The sequence below is a fragment of the Anabas testudineus genome, chromosome 2 (assembly GCF_900324465.2).
Source record: "Anabas testudineus chromosome 2, fAnaTes1.2, whole genome shotgun sequence".
Taxonomy (NCBI): Eukaryota; Metazoa; Chordata; class Actinopteri; order Anabantiformes; family Anabantidae; genus Anabas; species Anabas testudineus.
In genome coordinates, this window is record NC_046611.1 from 14,160,305 (window position 1) to 14,176,545 (window position 16,241).

The window sequence follows — 16,241 nt, forward strand, 5'->3', positions numbered from 1 at the left end:
CCATGCTGGCCTGGCCCACTGGGAACAACGTGGGGTTCAGAATTTTGCCTAAGGACATATTGAGAAGAGGAGCTGGGCATCAACCACTGTCCCTGCCACTGGTGGATGACTGGTCTACCTCCTCATCCACAGCTGCCTCAACAGTAAAATCGCCCATAACAGAAAAAATGCCAGTCACCCTCTGTTTAGTCAGTGGAGTGTCTGCAGTGTGTAATGGTTTAATGTTCACCATTTACTTAATCATTATTCCATTCATTATTTTAATACAATATGATCAGCAAATGTTGATAAATAAAATACAGATTAATAACTAGAGCTAGCCAGTGGTCATTTATATAGGCACAAGAACTGCTGTCATTTAGCACACACATTTATAAAAAAATAAATAAAATGAAAATAGTGTAAATGGTGCAGTGTAGTTTGTAGAATGTGAATAATTCAAAGGAAACTCTATACTAAGAAATCTATTCACTTTGAACGTGAAAATGATGAACATTCAAAAATCAGTATTTAATCAAAAACCATGATTTGCAATCACTGCTTTCGTGCATTTTGCATTTACATTACATTTCAGATATCTCGAAATTCCATTTTGAAGAGTTGAAATTATAATGTGATTTATCATAAACACATTGCAGATGCATCATCTGTATTGTGATACATATTATTATTAGTAATAATTAGTATTTGTGAACACGGCTGCTTTTCCTTAGTTTATTTACTTTGGTCTGAATCAGTTGATGGTTTTATAAACTTTTTCCTCTCAGTTCTGTTTGTTTTCACACTGAGGAAAATCCCATTGAGTGACGTCAAATCACGCGAGAACTTCCTCTTCTCTTATTGGTCGGATGTGTTTACTGCGGGAACAGAAAATCAGGAAGAAGGTGAAGTTTGGAGAGAGAGGATTTCACAATGAGTTAAAAAACGGTGTGAGGCTCTAAACCTCCTCATGTCTCCACGTTTGTTCTTGAATGATCAGACTGCATGTTTTTGGTGGACAAACGAAAACAATGGAAATCTACAAACTACCCAAAACCCTCAAGTTATACGATTTATAGCGTTTGGTCCCGTTTTGGTTCGGTTCGCTTTCTCTCCAGGAGTTCGCTAGACGCTGAGGATGGAGGAGTGTGTGTGTATGTAATACTGAGGAGTGTGTGTGTATGTAATACTGAGGAGTGTGTGTGTATGTAATACTGAGGAGTGTGTGTGTATGTAATACTGAGGAGTGTGTGTGTATGTAATACTGAGGAGTGTGTGTGTATGTAATACTGAGGAGTGTGTGTGTATGTAATACTGAGGAGTGTGTGTGTATGTAATACTGAGGACTGTGTGTGTTTTGTAGGTTGTTTTTCTACGTGAGCCATCGACATCTTCAGGTACTTGACTGGTTACGTTGTTACTTTAAGAAAGAGGCTGATTCACGTTGTTCTCTGTTTGAACTTCCGCAGTTGAACACTTTCTTTTTCTACTAGACAGATTCTACATTAACCATATAGATCAAAGATTTGTGACTGTGTTGGTAAAACTCCTACTAATGTCCCATCTGACTATATTTCACTTACAGCGCATGTTAGCAGGATGAGACATGAGTAGTGTAAAAAAGGTGACAGACATAAAGAAAGAGGAAATCACTGTCTGAATGGTGGTTTGACCTATTTCCAGACATAAACTAGAAGCTGTTTCCATCAAAAATGCTGAACAGTTTTAGCGGAAACCTATTAAAACATATTATGTATTCATTATTATCAAATCATGGGAAGCTAAGAGAATAAAAATGTTTTCAATGCTGACCCCTGTGTTTACTACAAACCAAAGTCCAAGACTGTTCAAAATCAAGTTTATTTTGGAAATCTGTTGGAGTTACCATTATTGTGCTGCCATTATTTTCTTCAATCACTGTACAGATGAGGTGGAGAGAGCACAGTATCCACATTTATGTCAAATATCCAGAATTAAACAAACAAGACTCCTCCTTTAATGTACAGTATTTTTTCTGAATTCAGGTTGAGACGCTGCCGTTTGTCAGAGATCAGCTGTGATTACCTGGTCTCAGCTCTGAAGTCCAACCCCTCTCATCTGACAGAACTGGACCTGAGTAGAAACAAGCTGCAGGATTCAGGAGTGAAGCTGCTGTGTGATTTTCTGGAGAGTCCACAATGTAGACTGGAGACTCTGAGGTAGGGAATATACTTTATTAAACAGGAGAGTGTTTTCATCATTTATTAAACATGGTGCTAGAAAAAAAACACATTTTTCTATCTTGTCTGTAAGACTGGCCCTCTCTCTAGCCAGCCTCTTGAAGCATTTTCACTGTCTAGTTCTGGTCCTGAACCCTCGACTGTTTCAAACCAGGTTCTTGAGAAAATACATATATGTTATACTCTTTGTCGAAACGTGGTTGAACAGACTGTATTATTATGCATTTGACAGCTTTTCCTTCATACAGGTTGTCAGATTGTCAGGTCACACACGAAAGATGTACCACTCTAGCCTCAGCTTTGAAGTCCAGCTCTTCCCACCTAAGACATCTCGACTTGAGTAGGAACCGTTTGAAAGATTTAGGAGTGAGGTTGCTCTGTGTTGGAGTTAAGAGTGCTAACTGTAAACTGGAGAGTCTCAGGTGAGTTTATTGCCATCCCACTCTGTTTACAAAAGAAATTGGCAGAACATTATTTGTTTCAAAGTGATGATGTAACATTTGTCATATTTTGTATGTTAACTGCACAGACTTCAAGGCTGTAAACTATCAGACAGCAGCTGTGGTTATCTGGCCTCCGCTCTGAGGTCCAACCCCTCCCATCTGAAACAACTGGACCTGAGAGAAAACCGGGATATGCAGAATTCAGGAGTGAAGGAGCTTTGTGATCTTCTGGACAGTCTAAACTGTAGACTGGAGAATTTGAGGTTAGTAGAAAATGGAAACATGTCCAAACAGAGTCCATGCTGATTAACCTGCTCTTAGGTCTTAGAGGTGGTGTTTACAATACCACAGTATATGAAGTCAGGCCCAGAAGCATCTGCATGGTGAGAGTTTTTATTATTTTGCCTTTTTACACTACCACATTAGATTCAACATGATCAGTTTACAAGATAAAGCTATTTACAACATCAACAGAAGTCAGTTTTAAAGACGGATGATCCAAAGCATACCACGTCATGTCTCAAACCTGTAGAGGTGGGAAAAACGAGTCTTTGAACTGACTCAGATCCGTGAGTCTCATTTTTATTCATTTCGTTCATTTTACAGCGGGTTGCGGTGTAACCCTCTAGTGGGCGATGTAAATATGACCGCGGTTCTCAGACACTATATAGTGAAGACAACATGGTTTGTTCAGCTGACAAATTCTAATACACAAAATGCCACAAGCAATTCAAACCATGTGAAAACCTAGGAAAGCAAATACACACCACAATAAAGTGACTTGTGTTCCTGCATTTTCCCTGATATTGTTGTTTAACAGCGCAGCAGTGACTTTGTAGCTGTCACGTGACAAATGAACGAGAGACAAATCCGCGAACAGTGAACTGCTGCTGCAGCCTGAGCTGTGGCGGCTGGTAGAGGACGAGTGAAAGTTAAACTTATCTGGATAATGAGTGAGACTTTTAAAGCAACAGTACCCGAAAATATTTACATGGTGCATTTATTGTGTCCAAAACGCGACATTATCATTATCATTATTATTATTATTATTGATGTTATTGTCGTTGTTATTAATAATGTTACATTTTATTATTTTATGGAGGAGAATAACACAATTAACATGTTTATAATTTTCGAAAGTATTTATGTACAAACATAATTTACATGATTTACACAAAATCACTACACACATCTACAAGAATCAAAGACCACTAATTAATTATGATTATATGAATAAATAATGTATGTTGGTTGTCGGGTGACAAATAAATGACCGTCAGATATCAGACATCCTTCATTTCCTTGTTTCTCAGTCCACAGTTCCGTAGCTGAGCTGCAGCTGTCATGTGACAAATGAACGAAAGAACGAATCCTTAACGATCTGTATGAACGACACGTGATTGTACTGTAGTGCTGCTGACACAGAGCCTGAGCGGCCTGTTGTCACGTGACAAATGAACGAGGAGCTGAGGACGGACTCACAGTTGAGTGAGTCGTGAACGAATCATTTCTGTTTCCTGTCCTGCTGACTGAGCTTATGCAGCTGCTGCCATGTGGCGAGAGAAGGTACAGCAGTGAACTGGAAATGAACGAATCACTCACTGAGAGAACTAATCACTCCCAAGTCATAGAAAAGATTTGTTCTTATTGAACGAATCATTCACGACCGAAACAACACTACAAACTTGGTGGAGGCAGTGTTATGGTATGGTCATGCATGGCTGCATGACATGCTCTCACTGGTGTTTATGGGTTATGTGACTACTGAATTCTGAGTTCTTTATGGATACACTTTCTGGTTACATTTAGCCATATAGAACAAAACTAATAGGATTCTACTTCAAAGTTCAGATGTTTTATTGACCCTAAACATAGCAAAATCAACTCAATCTGAAAGTCTACACTTCGATCCCACCTTGATGAGTTTCATTTCAGATCCACTGTGATGGATGGTTAAGGCAAAATCATAAAAACCTGGGGTTTGGTACTTGGGGCCTAACTGTATTGACGGTATATTGACTGCAATACCTGCAAGTTTTGAGGGTGTGAGAGAAAATCACCTGATTTTCAATAATTAATGGTTTCAGTTGCTTCATTCATGCTTTAACTTTAGGGACTGATTCATCTGATTCTTAAATATCAGCTGGCTAGTTACATCCAATCATGCAGTTGTACGAGTATGTGATTAAATGAGCTTTAAATTGTCTGTTTTCACTCAAACATGTCTACATATCTAGTTTCTCCAGCGTTGAAGGATCCCCTGTCACACTGACTGGAGCTCAGAAGAAAAGTAGTTATTTGGAGCAGGAGGAGAAATCAAAATCTTCTGTCTTCAGCTGTCTGTCTGTAAAGAATGACTGGACCTCAGGAGATTCTCCACATTTAAGTGATGAACCTGGACCCTCAGCAACAAGGTACTGCAGAAGTACCAGGGAATTTTAGGGATTCTCACAATTTATTTTCCCTGTAAAAGTACTGTAAATTGACATGAATCATTGACTGATCCTAATTCTAAGCAACAAAAATATTTTTAGTTGATTATTTTCATATATAACAATATATAATTTAAATCTTAACACTTTAAAACAACTGCTGTTGCCATCTGGTTGGCAGCTTTGGGAAAAGACCAAAACTACCTTCATAAAACATTTACGTTTCTTGTTACAGGACTGATGATAGAGAAAACAGGGCTACACCAGACAGATGTAAACAAGGTGAGTATTGGCATAAATGCATCCTGTCCATGTAGTTTTCTCTATGTTACTGATTAGAGAAGTCTTGTCAGACAATGCGGCCAATAATGTCACAGCTGTAAATATGTTGAGATGTTGCAATTATGCAGTGAAATCCAAAACAAACTGACTTTCTAAAGGAAACAGATCAGCTCTATAGTTAGGCCTACTGTAAAAATCAAATATGTGACATCTGTGATGAAGTGCAGGACTGGAAGCCTAAATTGATTGGAAGCAGGATACAAACGAAGAATGAAGGGGAGTAGTGGGACGCACACACAACATTTCTCCATTAATTTCACTTCTTGTAGTTTTAATTTTTTGCCATATATGATGAGAGGAAGACGTACCACAACTACAAGCTGTGAACTAATAGCATTGCTGTTCCAATGTCCTGTTAGCCCACTGGCTGTCACCAGGACACCCAGAAGAACTTTCTTTACCTCATCTGATGACTCTTGTGTCCCACCAGATCCTTCTACATCAACCACAAACCTCTATGTTGCTGAAGACAAAAGGGAGGCGAGTGTTCTGTCTCCAGGGAGGTTGAAGCAGCAGCAGCTTGTGTGCAAAGAAGCTCAGAATGGACCATGGAAGGTAGTTTAATACAAATGTAGTTTTTCTCTATAGCATAGTATAGTATAGCATGTTATTATTCTTGTCATCTTGATAAAGTAAAAACAAATAAAACATCCTGGTCCTAATAAAAATAAATAATATAATACATACAAAGTAAGTAAACTGTAGCGGTCAGGATGCTGGGTTGCCAGGTTCTGCTTGATCCAATTGTGTTCTGGAACAAATGTTCTGTCTTTCTCATTTTAGGACTTCACACCCAAACTATTGTACGAGTCTGGAAACGCTTCATACAGGTAACAAAATCAATACATGCTAAATATTTCAACCTCCACTTTAACACATGCTTCACCTACTGTAAAAAGTAGAAAGCTGTGATTTATGATCAACTCTTTGTGTGAAAACCTTTATCTTAAATACCCATACACCCCCTGCTGCTGCAGCTCACACAGACACGTGATTGCAAGTGCAATCTTATGTTTTCTTTGGTTCTTACTAGGAGAAGAATAGTCTCTCATTTACCATACGCTGGGCAGACACTGTATAGAATGAGACCCAGTTTGTGCCTGATGTATTTAAATTTAACCGATTAAGACGATTATAACAGAAGTAGAAGTAAAGAGACTTTGTTCTGTTAACATTTTAGGGATTTATTGAACCTGTTTATCGAGGTCTTCTGTGTCCTACAGTTTCAGGTGTCCTGGTCCAGGTGTGTTCCAGTGTACTTTGACTGGACTGGTATTTGTTATGGCTCAGGGGGCGGAGTTGCAGTACAGGACTGTCCAATGGGATGAGAGTCTCATCCAACCAACTGGGAAAACGCCTGCAGGGCCTCTGTTTAATATCCAGTGTTCTCAGGATGCCGTCTGTCAGCTTCAACTCCCACACTGTGAAACAAGCGATGGTAAGAGCATGGCGCTCTTTATGAGCGGAGAGTTTTGTGCGATAATAAAACACTAAAGTCCTGTTATTGCAATAAACCTGTTTTGAGGCAACCTTCTCAAATCCAGCACTAGAAGTGACAGATACACTAAATATGTACTGATAACTATTTTAAAAAGTTTTTATATTAATGTTACATTTACTGATTTGGCAGATGCTTTCAGTCAAAGCGACTTACAAGTGATGCAAAAGCAAAATATCTAAGTCAAAGCATTAAAGTGCTTTAGGAAGGAGTTTAATCAGATGCAAATAAAATATTTTCTTTAATGAACAAGAGCTGTTTATTGTATTGTACATACAAGTTGGTATTGTTATGGGAAATGTACATTTGAAAATATCAGGTCCAGGGATTCATTTGGTTGTTCCCACCCACAACTTTGAGTCTGTTTCTATTCTCAAAGGTTTCATCATTAACTACACTTGATGTCATTCCAATAAGATAAACACCAATATTTAGGTATTTGTCAGTAACACAGATGTTGAATGTGTGTTTTCACAGTTCTGCTCTCAGAACGTCTGCTGTCAGTCGTCCACATCAGTGATGATGGAATGAGTTTCCTCGAGCCGCTGGCGATCACAGACACTCATGTGGTTGTTGATGTCCCTCATCTCTCTGCGTTTGGTCTGCTCTGGGATTTTGTCAAAAGGTTCTGGAACAACAATAAACCTATTAGTGGCCAAGTTTTGCTGTTTCTTGAGCAACCAAACACCAAAACGCAGAGACAAAACCTTAATGTGTTTCTTCTACCGAAAAACATCTCAGTGGAAGAGGTAAGAAATATATGTTTATATACACAGCTCAAAAAAATGAAGGGAGCATATAATTATTTCAATGTAATGTAAGTCTAAGTCCGTCACACTTCTGGGACATCAACCTGTCCAGTTAGGAAGCAACACTGATTGTTAGTGTTTCACCTGCTGTTGTGCAAATGAAACAGACAACAGGTGGAAATTAGAGGCAATTTGCAAATCAACCCCTGTAAATGAAAGTTCTACAGCTGGTGGCCACAGACCATTTTTCTGTCCTCATCCTTTCTGGCTGATGTTTGGTCACCACTAGAGGTCGCATGAGGCGGTGACTGCAACACAGAGAAGTTGCTCAGGTAGTGCAGCTCATCCATGATGGCACATCAATGCTCACTGTGGCAGGAAGGTTTACTGTGTCTCCCAGCACAGTGTCAAGAGCACAGAGAAGATACCATGGCCAGATGTTGTAGGGAGTGAATACAGGCACATGGAGGATACCGAGCTTCATTTTGAATTGTGTTGAGGAATTTCCACAGAGGTTGAATCAGACTGTGATCTGACTTTTTTTGAGTATGATTCTGTATTCAGACCTCCATGGAATAATGATTTTGATTTCCATTGATCATTCTTATTTTATGTAATAAATAAAGATTTTCTGCAAGATTTCATTCATTGAGAACTAGGATGTGTTGTTTCGATGTTCCCTTTATTTTTTCAGTAGTGTATAAATATAATAGTCCATGCTTGGCGAGATGAATTCAGTCAGTCTGTCCATCCACTGTCAGATTTTTATCTGGGGGCCAGGTTACAGTGGCACTCTATCGTTCTTCGATACTGGAACTATTTTACCTGACCTTTTTTAATGCAAAGGATTAGTACTGCTAATCTCTGATTTCTCTGAAGGTCTGAGCTCTGCATGACGTTCACCCTGTGATGTGATAAAACAGATCTATCATGCTGGTGATATTGAAAATGTTCTGATGTCTCTTCAGGTCAGAGCACAACATCTAGATGCTAAGTACATCAAGGCACCTTCAAAATGCAAACTTTTCAAAGATCAGCGTTACACTGTTCACTGTCCCAAGGCCTGTATGATCCAGCCTGAGGTGAGCATCTCAAACGTTAGTGCTGTAGCATACCATTAACCAATAAACATGCCACTAGTCTACTTTTACTTTTATTATAAAGGTACAGACTGTGCTACTGTTTTTCAGGAAGAAGACTTTGATGTGGATTTTGGACCAAATTACCACCCAACGTTTGAGATCCGCTTGCCTACAAACACTGAAGAAGTGACCATAAGAATCCAAAACCAAAGACGGACAACAGTGTGGAAGCGTCAGATTGATCTGACTGGTAAAGTCTTCATCCACCTGATAATAAAATAGTAATTAATAGATAAGACAAGAACAGTGAGGACTTTGTTCTTGTATTTTATAACCAGGTTTTCTTATTGGATATGAAGCTCCAGGACCAGGATGTTTAAAATTAGAAGAAAAAGTTGCAATGTTTGACTAAAGCTGTTGAAGAAATCTCTGCTCTACTCACAGCCCTGAATCAGCCAATAGCCAACATCATTCATCATAACATGCACATTTTAACCCTGTTCATTACTAAGCAGTAACTGCATTTCCTGTCTGAATGAGGAAGAACAGAGGTGTAAAAGCGGTTGAATATGATCAGAACACTTGTGGCAGTTCTCATCTCTAAGTGTTAACACACCTACACAAGTAAAATACAGTTTAAATAACAGGTGAGAGTTTTGACACTAGTGAGCTCACCAGAGAGCGATTCGTCTCTGAGACATGACCTTTTTATGTCTGTAGATTTGCAGTTGGGTGAAGAAACATAAACTGATTATTGGTGATTTATTTAAATAAATAAAAGCACTTTGCTTGTATTTTCTCCAGGTCCTGGTTCACCAGGGACTGCAAGTGACTCTCCGTGGACACCAACTGTACCAACACACACTAAGAGAGTTGCAGCTGATGGAAATGTGCCGGCACTGACTCTGAACATCCCTGCAGAAAAGATGCTGAAGTTTGTGCGGACACAGTTTATCAAGAGTGTGTCTGAACCAGTTCTAAAAATCCTGCTGGATAAACTCTTGGACCAGGGGGTGATAACTGATGATGAAATGGAGCCCATTTCTGGAACAGCAGAGAGAGCAGATAAAGCTCGAGACCTGATCAACACAGTGCGAAGAAAAGGGACAGACGCCAGTTTAGCTCTGATCACTGCTCTCCATGAGGAGGATCCATTTCTTTCAGACAAGCTCTTTTCAGACAAGAAGTTAGAGTGAAGCAGAAACAGCGTCAGATGTGTTGGTGTATGTATGTGTCCACTCCAACACATTGTACCTCAGCTTGTCAGGTACGTTTCCCCAGAGATTCTGTTCTAAGTTGTGGTCTGAAGTCTAAAGATGCAGTATCTGAACCAGGTCTTCCTCAGGGACTGAGCTTCACTCTAAATAATAAATTAAGAGTTGCTAGAAAGAAATTTAAGCAAATACTTCAACTGCTTTTACGTTGCACCTGTACTGGTCAGATACTGCCCGGATGTACTCCCACACATTTCACCAACAGCACTTTACTGCCAAATTATTCAAACCTGTAAATGCAGCAGGGGGATGTTTTATGAATTTGATCAGTGATGATAACAAAGTTACATAGCTTTTGTATTTTCACATTAATGCAATATGCAATGCAATACATTCATTTACATTAAATGAAAGAAGAAGAACTAATATCAGAAAACAGCAGGTTTATTAAGTAGGTGTATCAGGTCTTGGTATTGGCCAGTACTCAGATGTAAGTACTTGTAGAGAAGTAGATGGTCTGTACTTATATAGCACTTTTCTACCTAACTGGTGCTCAAAGTTTTTACACTGTGTCTCATTCAACCATTCACACACACACACACACACACACACACACACACACTTACACCAATGGTAGAGCTGTCTGCAGCTTTGGGGCACTTTGACATGTGACAGGAGGAGCCAGGAATCAAACCACTGATCCCATGTTTGGTAGACGACTGATCCACCTCTGCACAGTAGTGATATTGATGCAGCTCTACTTAAACCAATTCAGTTATTTTACATCTTCTCACTCTGTGTGTGGGTTTAAATGTCGGATTATAGTTCGTCTGCCACCTTTTAACTCACACCTTAGTCTTTTTTCATTGAACGATTTGAATATTTGTCCTGTGAGATAAATGATGTGGTACATAAGCTGTGGTGCTGTGTATCTGAATATTTATCTGCTGAAGACTATTAATATGCGTAATTATTAACTGTTCTGCGATTAAAATTTAAGGTGTCGAGAAAACAGTAATTTGCATTAAATTAGTGTAAATGTGACTGAAAATCACGTCTGGAGTCAATTGTTTGTGGTTTGTTGAGAATCTCTGAGCTGAATGTGACTGATGAGATTTCTGACGACAGTAAAAACCATTTGTGTGGACATTTGAAATCCACCAGTGTTTAACTTTTGGTTTAATTGTGATAATTCTTTTTTGTTTTATTGTTAAATTTTTACTTGTTTACTTTATTTTTTAAAGATGTTTTAAACTTTGCTGTTACATGTGTATGTATATGTATGTGTATAATACTAATAACAAATGTGCAGTACTGTATATTGTACTTTTTATTTTTTATTTTTTAAATCAAATGTATCAACAGGAAGGTAAAATAAAGGAATTTCACTCTATAGCATTCATCATTAGTTTAGTATTTAAAAGTTTCACACAAAACAGGAACACTAACATGTTTTCTTTTCCTCTTCATCGTCGTCTCCAATTTGGGGAAAAACCACATTCTCCTCCTCAGCAACTGTTTTCATCAACATAACGACCATTATCGTTTTATTACTGCCTTTGTTTTATTCTATTCTTCCAAATCTATATTATTTATATGTACATGTATTATCATGTCATATTAACAGACTGTAGGAAATTTCCCACCTTTGCAGATTCTGCCTCCTGCATGGTCACCTGTAGATCATTCATTAATCACCAACCAATTAAATAACCACACGTCCTCCCCTTCATCTGTGCATTGGTTCCTGAGTGGAGTTGTTGCTTCTGAAATACTGTAAGTCTTTTTTTGTTGTTGCTTTTACTTGATGAGTGGATCATTATGTTTTCTTTATTATTCATTATGATCTGTGTTTACTAGACTTCACTAAAACCACATGTATTGTAACACTATGGATGCTGCAACATCACTGCAGGTTAGATTTATAAACACAGTGTTAGTTCAACTGTTAACATGTAACAGAGCAGGAAGAAAATAGATGGTTTCGCAATTTGTGTTGAGCTAATGAAAGAAACAGCTACACACATGATTTTTATTTTATTGATTCTAAAGATAGAAAATGTAGATAAAAAGAAAAATAGAAGATGATACAAACGTTCAGAGTTCAGCCTGTTTAAGAAAGATTACAAATGAGATAAATACAGTTTGAATTTATTTCTGAAACAGTGATGATGTGGGTGGTGTTCTGACACTGGAAGATACAGAGAAGGTGAAATAATCTGTGATCACTGACTGAATGAGGAGGAAACGGTTCATTTCATTCTCTCTGATTCTTAAAGGATGATTTGGGACAAACATGCAAGAACCAGGTGCTCGGAGATGCAGAAGGCGAGTTGAGAGAATTAGTGGTTCATCAGTTTTGTTAGTATTACAGTATCTCTACAGACGAGAGGTCGAACCCTCTCGTTTGAGGTGTCGTCTACGAAGAAGTTCACTAAAACTGATGAAGATCCAGTGCAGCAATTGCTCTTTTCTATTGTCTGAAGGGACTGTAGCTAATATAATATTCTCTAGCATCTTAGTGATTGTCCTCCACGTTCACTCACTTTCCTACAAATGAACCTTACGTGTTGACTTGAGGGGCACATAGTATGTTAATGATTGTGTGTAGAGCTGAACTGATGTTGAAACACCAAAACTTTGGTTTTCATTTCAGAGCCTGAGCTCTGTGAGAGCTGATCCAGTTTGAAGGTTTTTACCAAGGCTAAAGAAAAACTTTCTAGGTCAAACTTGTTACTTGAAGCTGAAGATGATGTTTCTTCCTCACATCAAGTTCAGCTCCCTGGCGAGGCATTGATCATCCTCACAGAGAGCGGTGATCAGAGCTGAACTGGCTGCTGGACCTTTCCTCCTCACTGTGTCGAACAACTCTCGGGCTTTTTCTACTCTATTTGGGTTAGCACAGACTAAATCCATTTCATCGTCAGTTATCATGTTATTCTCCAGGAGTTTATCCATCAGCTTACGGATAACAGCAACAGACACTTTTTCAACAAACTTTGACCGGATAGACATCATCTTGTCTTTGTCTCCTGCTGCAGCCGTGTGACTTTGAGCTTTTGCAGTCTCTACTGGAGAAGGATCTGGAAGATGAACAAGAGAGGTTTGACACTTTGAACAGAGAGTGACAAGAACAGGAAAATGTACGACCACAGAGCAGAAACTAATTCTGATTATTACTATTTTTTTTTTTTATTAACTACTGGTTTTTATTAACTACTTCACCAGTGATGGTCTATCTCCATCTAGTGGCTGAAACAAAAAACAACACTCTGCCTTGTAGACTGATTTGTTTTTCCTCTTAGACTTTCAGTTCTCTTCCAAATCCTCTTGTCTTACGGTAAATCAACATGAATTCGTATAAATGTGTTTAGAGCTGGATCATCACATCATTTACTACAGAAGTTTCATCTAATGCCACCAAGAGTTTGTCTGGACTTCAGTGTAGGACCTAAAAACTGCATCTTCAGCGACAGGTGAGTTGAATTTGTGTTTTTGAAGCAACATTTAACATTAAACAATCGTCTTAGAGATTTGCATATGTTACAGGATCTGCTTGACTGAGTCCACCCTCTTTGCTCTAGAAGCGGGTCTAACGTGGACGTTTGCCAATATGTCCAGAGAAACATGACAAACGAGAGTGACTCACAAATAATTAATGAGTCGGCAATGTGAACAACTAACTGAAATACAGGTTTACTGGCATCTTGGTGTGAACATGATTCACAAATCAGGGGCAGGATATGTTTGCACTTCTAAATCTAAAACCATGAACCATAAGTTGTTTAAAGCTTCTGCAGTCGGGGGCAGACAGATGGAAACAGATCAGACTGATTCAGGTTCTTCTTTTCCCGTCACTAACCTTCTGTTCCCATTATCTTTGACAACTTTGCCGCCAGATCGTTCCTGTTGAGCTTTTTCAAAATGCTCTTCATCACCTCCGAAGCTCTCATGACTTCATATTTCTGACACATCAGATCCACAATCTCCTCCCTCTCTGCCTTCGACAGCTGTGCCGCTTTGATGGGCTCGATGTCGTCCACCTTTTCATTCTTCAGGTGCCACTTGAATCTCTTCAGTTCTTCATCTGTTAAGTGCTCTGTGATGTTCATGAGGTCCAACTCCGACATCTTGGCTTCCTGGTGAAATCAGAGGCTAGTGTGAAGAACCGTTCATAAACAGTCAGGTTTAAAAAAATCATCTTCAGCAGAGCCCCACCGTGCTGTTAAACTGTGCAACCAGGACTGCTACAACACAGCAGTTCCCTCTACTAACTTAAAGTTCCATATTCTGACATATGATGCTGATAAAACTTTTTTGACACCAAATGATTAAACATCATTCAAGAGATTTGTTTCCAACATATTTCTGTGTTTTATGGAAGAACAGACTTTTGTTTTAAAATAAATGAGGTCTTTGCAAAAGAGTCTAATTTTACCATGTTTTTCACGCTTTTTTTTCATGATGCTTAAATGTGCTGTGACGTGCTGGATCTGAGCCTCAGGGCCATCCTGACTGATGGATCCAATCTTGTCTTATCAGTGTTTGCACGACTCATGGGTTTCTGCTTGAAATTTGCATCACTGCCAAATTTTTTTGGCCGTCACTGTATGTTATATAAATTTTTGGAAGGGAGCGCACATCTGTTGGGACATGTATCTTTTGTTGTCTCATTTGTTGTGCTGAATTTTTCTGCCGCTGCTGGCACACCTTCATGGCTCTGCCAGTGAATGCAGACTTACTGGTCTGATGGTACAAACCACAGCAGTTCCAGAGAAATCTGATGTCGCCTCATGTTACATGTCACATACACACCTGTCACGCAAGAGCTGCACTTTTTTACCACAGCACCAAAACCTTGACAATAAGGGAATGCTCTTGCAGCACCCAAAAACCTTTATTTATGAGAATAGTTTGTGTCTTTTTTTAAAAAGACACAAACATTTATTTCATTCATTTAATTTCTCTGTTCCACTTTTCTTAACATCAAGTAAAAACTGAAGTCTCCTAAAACCATTTTAATGCATTTATGTTGTTATTTCTTGTAAATTAACATGCAATAAAGACATTTTAAACAAAATTAATCATCATCTTTTCTAATGTATGTGGAAGTTGACTCATGGCAACTGGATTTCTTCAGTTCAGTACAAGTATAAAGCAGAATATGAACAATGCCTCATACTGAAAATGTAAATGTACTGAAATGAATGTACCATAGTAAAAGCAAAGTGAACCTGCAACCAACCACACTAGAGAACAGATCACAGTGGAGAATAGCAATCATAAAGTTATGCCAGATGTTAATATGTTTGATATGTTGGAAAAATTTTCAACTTACTCAGTTTGTTCGTGTCTTGTGTCTGTAAGTCTGCAGAGCTCTCGTGAGGATGCGTGATGGAAGGAAATCAGAGTGAGTGGGACGATCTACTTCAGACAAACCTCCACCTGTACCAGCCTGACGTGTCACTGCTACAGCCTGAGGCTCAACTGTTCAGGTTTGTAAGTGGAGCTTTCTGTTTCTTAGAAGCTCACTGATAAAAGATGATAGCAAATGTTTTTACCTCTTAGTGAACAGACTTTTATTCTTATAATATTTTTGGCATTTTATTTACAGGAAGGTTTTAGTGTGCATTTTATTCATATTTTAACTGCATGGTTCATTATTTGATTGCATGTTTTGTTTATTTCTTATCTTTACTTCTTCAGGTTTCTCCCTAAATTGAACTCACCTGTAGATAACTGGCCACTTATAGCGTTGAGGATGCTGAGTGTGCAGGTAGTGGGAGTTTAAAGACTGGAGCAGAGCTGGATTCGTGGACTCGCTGTAGAGAAGAAGACTGTCCCTACATGGTGGCTCCCGCAAGTTATTGCAAGTTGTCACGAAGAAAAGTTGATAAAGAATAAATAAAGTTGACCAAGAAAAAAAAAAGGTATCAAACTGACAAAAGTTCAAAGATTAAAAGTTGATCATAAAAAAAGTTGACAAAAATAAAACTGATGGACAAATGTTAGTAAAAGAGGTAGAGGGAAGTTGAAATAAAAGATAAATAAACCAATGAAAAACAAGATGTACACAATAAATGATACGTATCTACGTCAAGTTTAGCTACTCAAACACCTAAGTAATCATTTTTTTTATTTTGAAGGGGTTTGGTAAAAGTAGAAAGTAGATTTATTAAACTGTGAAATAATCGTATTTAATAATCAGAATCAACCAGTCAGAATCTCAAGCTTTTATTTAGCAAGTAAAATTAATTGATGCTTTCATTTTGAAAGGATTCGG

The 16,241-nt window shown here is 38.5% G+C and overlaps 3 protein-coding genes across 6 annotated transcripts in view; 2 read left to right on the forward strand and 1 right to left on the reverse strand.

Moving 5' to 3' along the window:
- Positions 1-11,217, forward strand: part of LOC113163502 (protein NLRC3-like) — a 29,997-nt gene extending 18,780 nt beyond the window's left edge. For 2 of the 3 annotated variants that reach the window (XM_026362210.2, XM_026362211.2), the window contains exons 7-18: positions 2,004-2,177; positions 2,447-2,620; positions 2,728-2,904; positions 4,879-5,055; positions 5,309-5,355; positions 5,846-5,970; positions 6,199-6,245; positions 6,639-6,853; positions 7,391-7,662; positions 8,631-8,744; positions 8,853-8,994; positions 9,549-11,217. In XM_026362210.2, the coding sequence (XP_026217995.1) occupies positions 2,004-2,177; positions 2,447-2,620; positions 2,728-2,904; positions 4,879-5,055; positions 5,309-5,355; positions 5,846-5,970; positions 6,199-6,245; positions 6,639-6,853; positions 7,391-7,662; positions 8,631-8,744; positions 8,853-8,994; positions 9,549-9,940 (2,056 nt within the window). In that variant the 3' untranslated portion in view covers positions 9,941-11,217. The remainder of the gene's footprint in view (positions 1-2,003; positions 2,178-2,446; positions 2,621-2,727; positions 2,905-4,878; positions 5,056-5,308; positions 5,356-5,845; positions 5,971-6,198; positions 6,246-6,638; positions 6,854-7,390; positions 7,663-8,630; positions 8,745-8,852; positions 8,995-9,548) is intronic. The other variant, XM_033326722.1, reaches the window with a different exon arrangement.
- The window catches only part of LOC113163498 (protein NLRC3-like), a 228,039-nt gene that overhangs the window by 66,198 nt on the left and 145,600 nt on the right, over positions 1-16,241 (forward strand). The gene's annotated exons all lie outside the window — the stretch shown is intronic.
- Positions 12,094-15,393, reverse strand: LOC113163586 (baculoviral IAP repeat-containing protein 2-like). Its single transcript, XM_026362342.1, has 3 exons — positions 15,297-15,393; positions 13,821-14,097; positions 12,094-13,041 (listed from the first exon to the last, which is right to left on the reverse strand). Exons 2-3 carry the CDS (start codon positions 14,086-14,088, stop codon positions 12,722-12,724), a joined length of 588 nt encoding a protein of 195 aa, XP_026218127.1. The 5' UTR covers positions 14,089-14,097; positions 15,297-15,393; the 3' UTR covers positions 12,094-12,721.

Excerpts from the sequence above, each read along its gene's own strand:
- LOC113163586 (XM_026362342.1), bottom strand. The coding sequence starts at position 14,088 with ATGTCGGAGTTGGACCTCATGAACATCACAGAGCACTTAACAGATGAA. Across the intron at positions 13,042-13,820 it reads AAAGATAATGGGAACAGAAG|ATCCTTCTCCAGTAGAGACT; the intron begins GTTAGTGACGGG and ends TTCATCTTCCAG.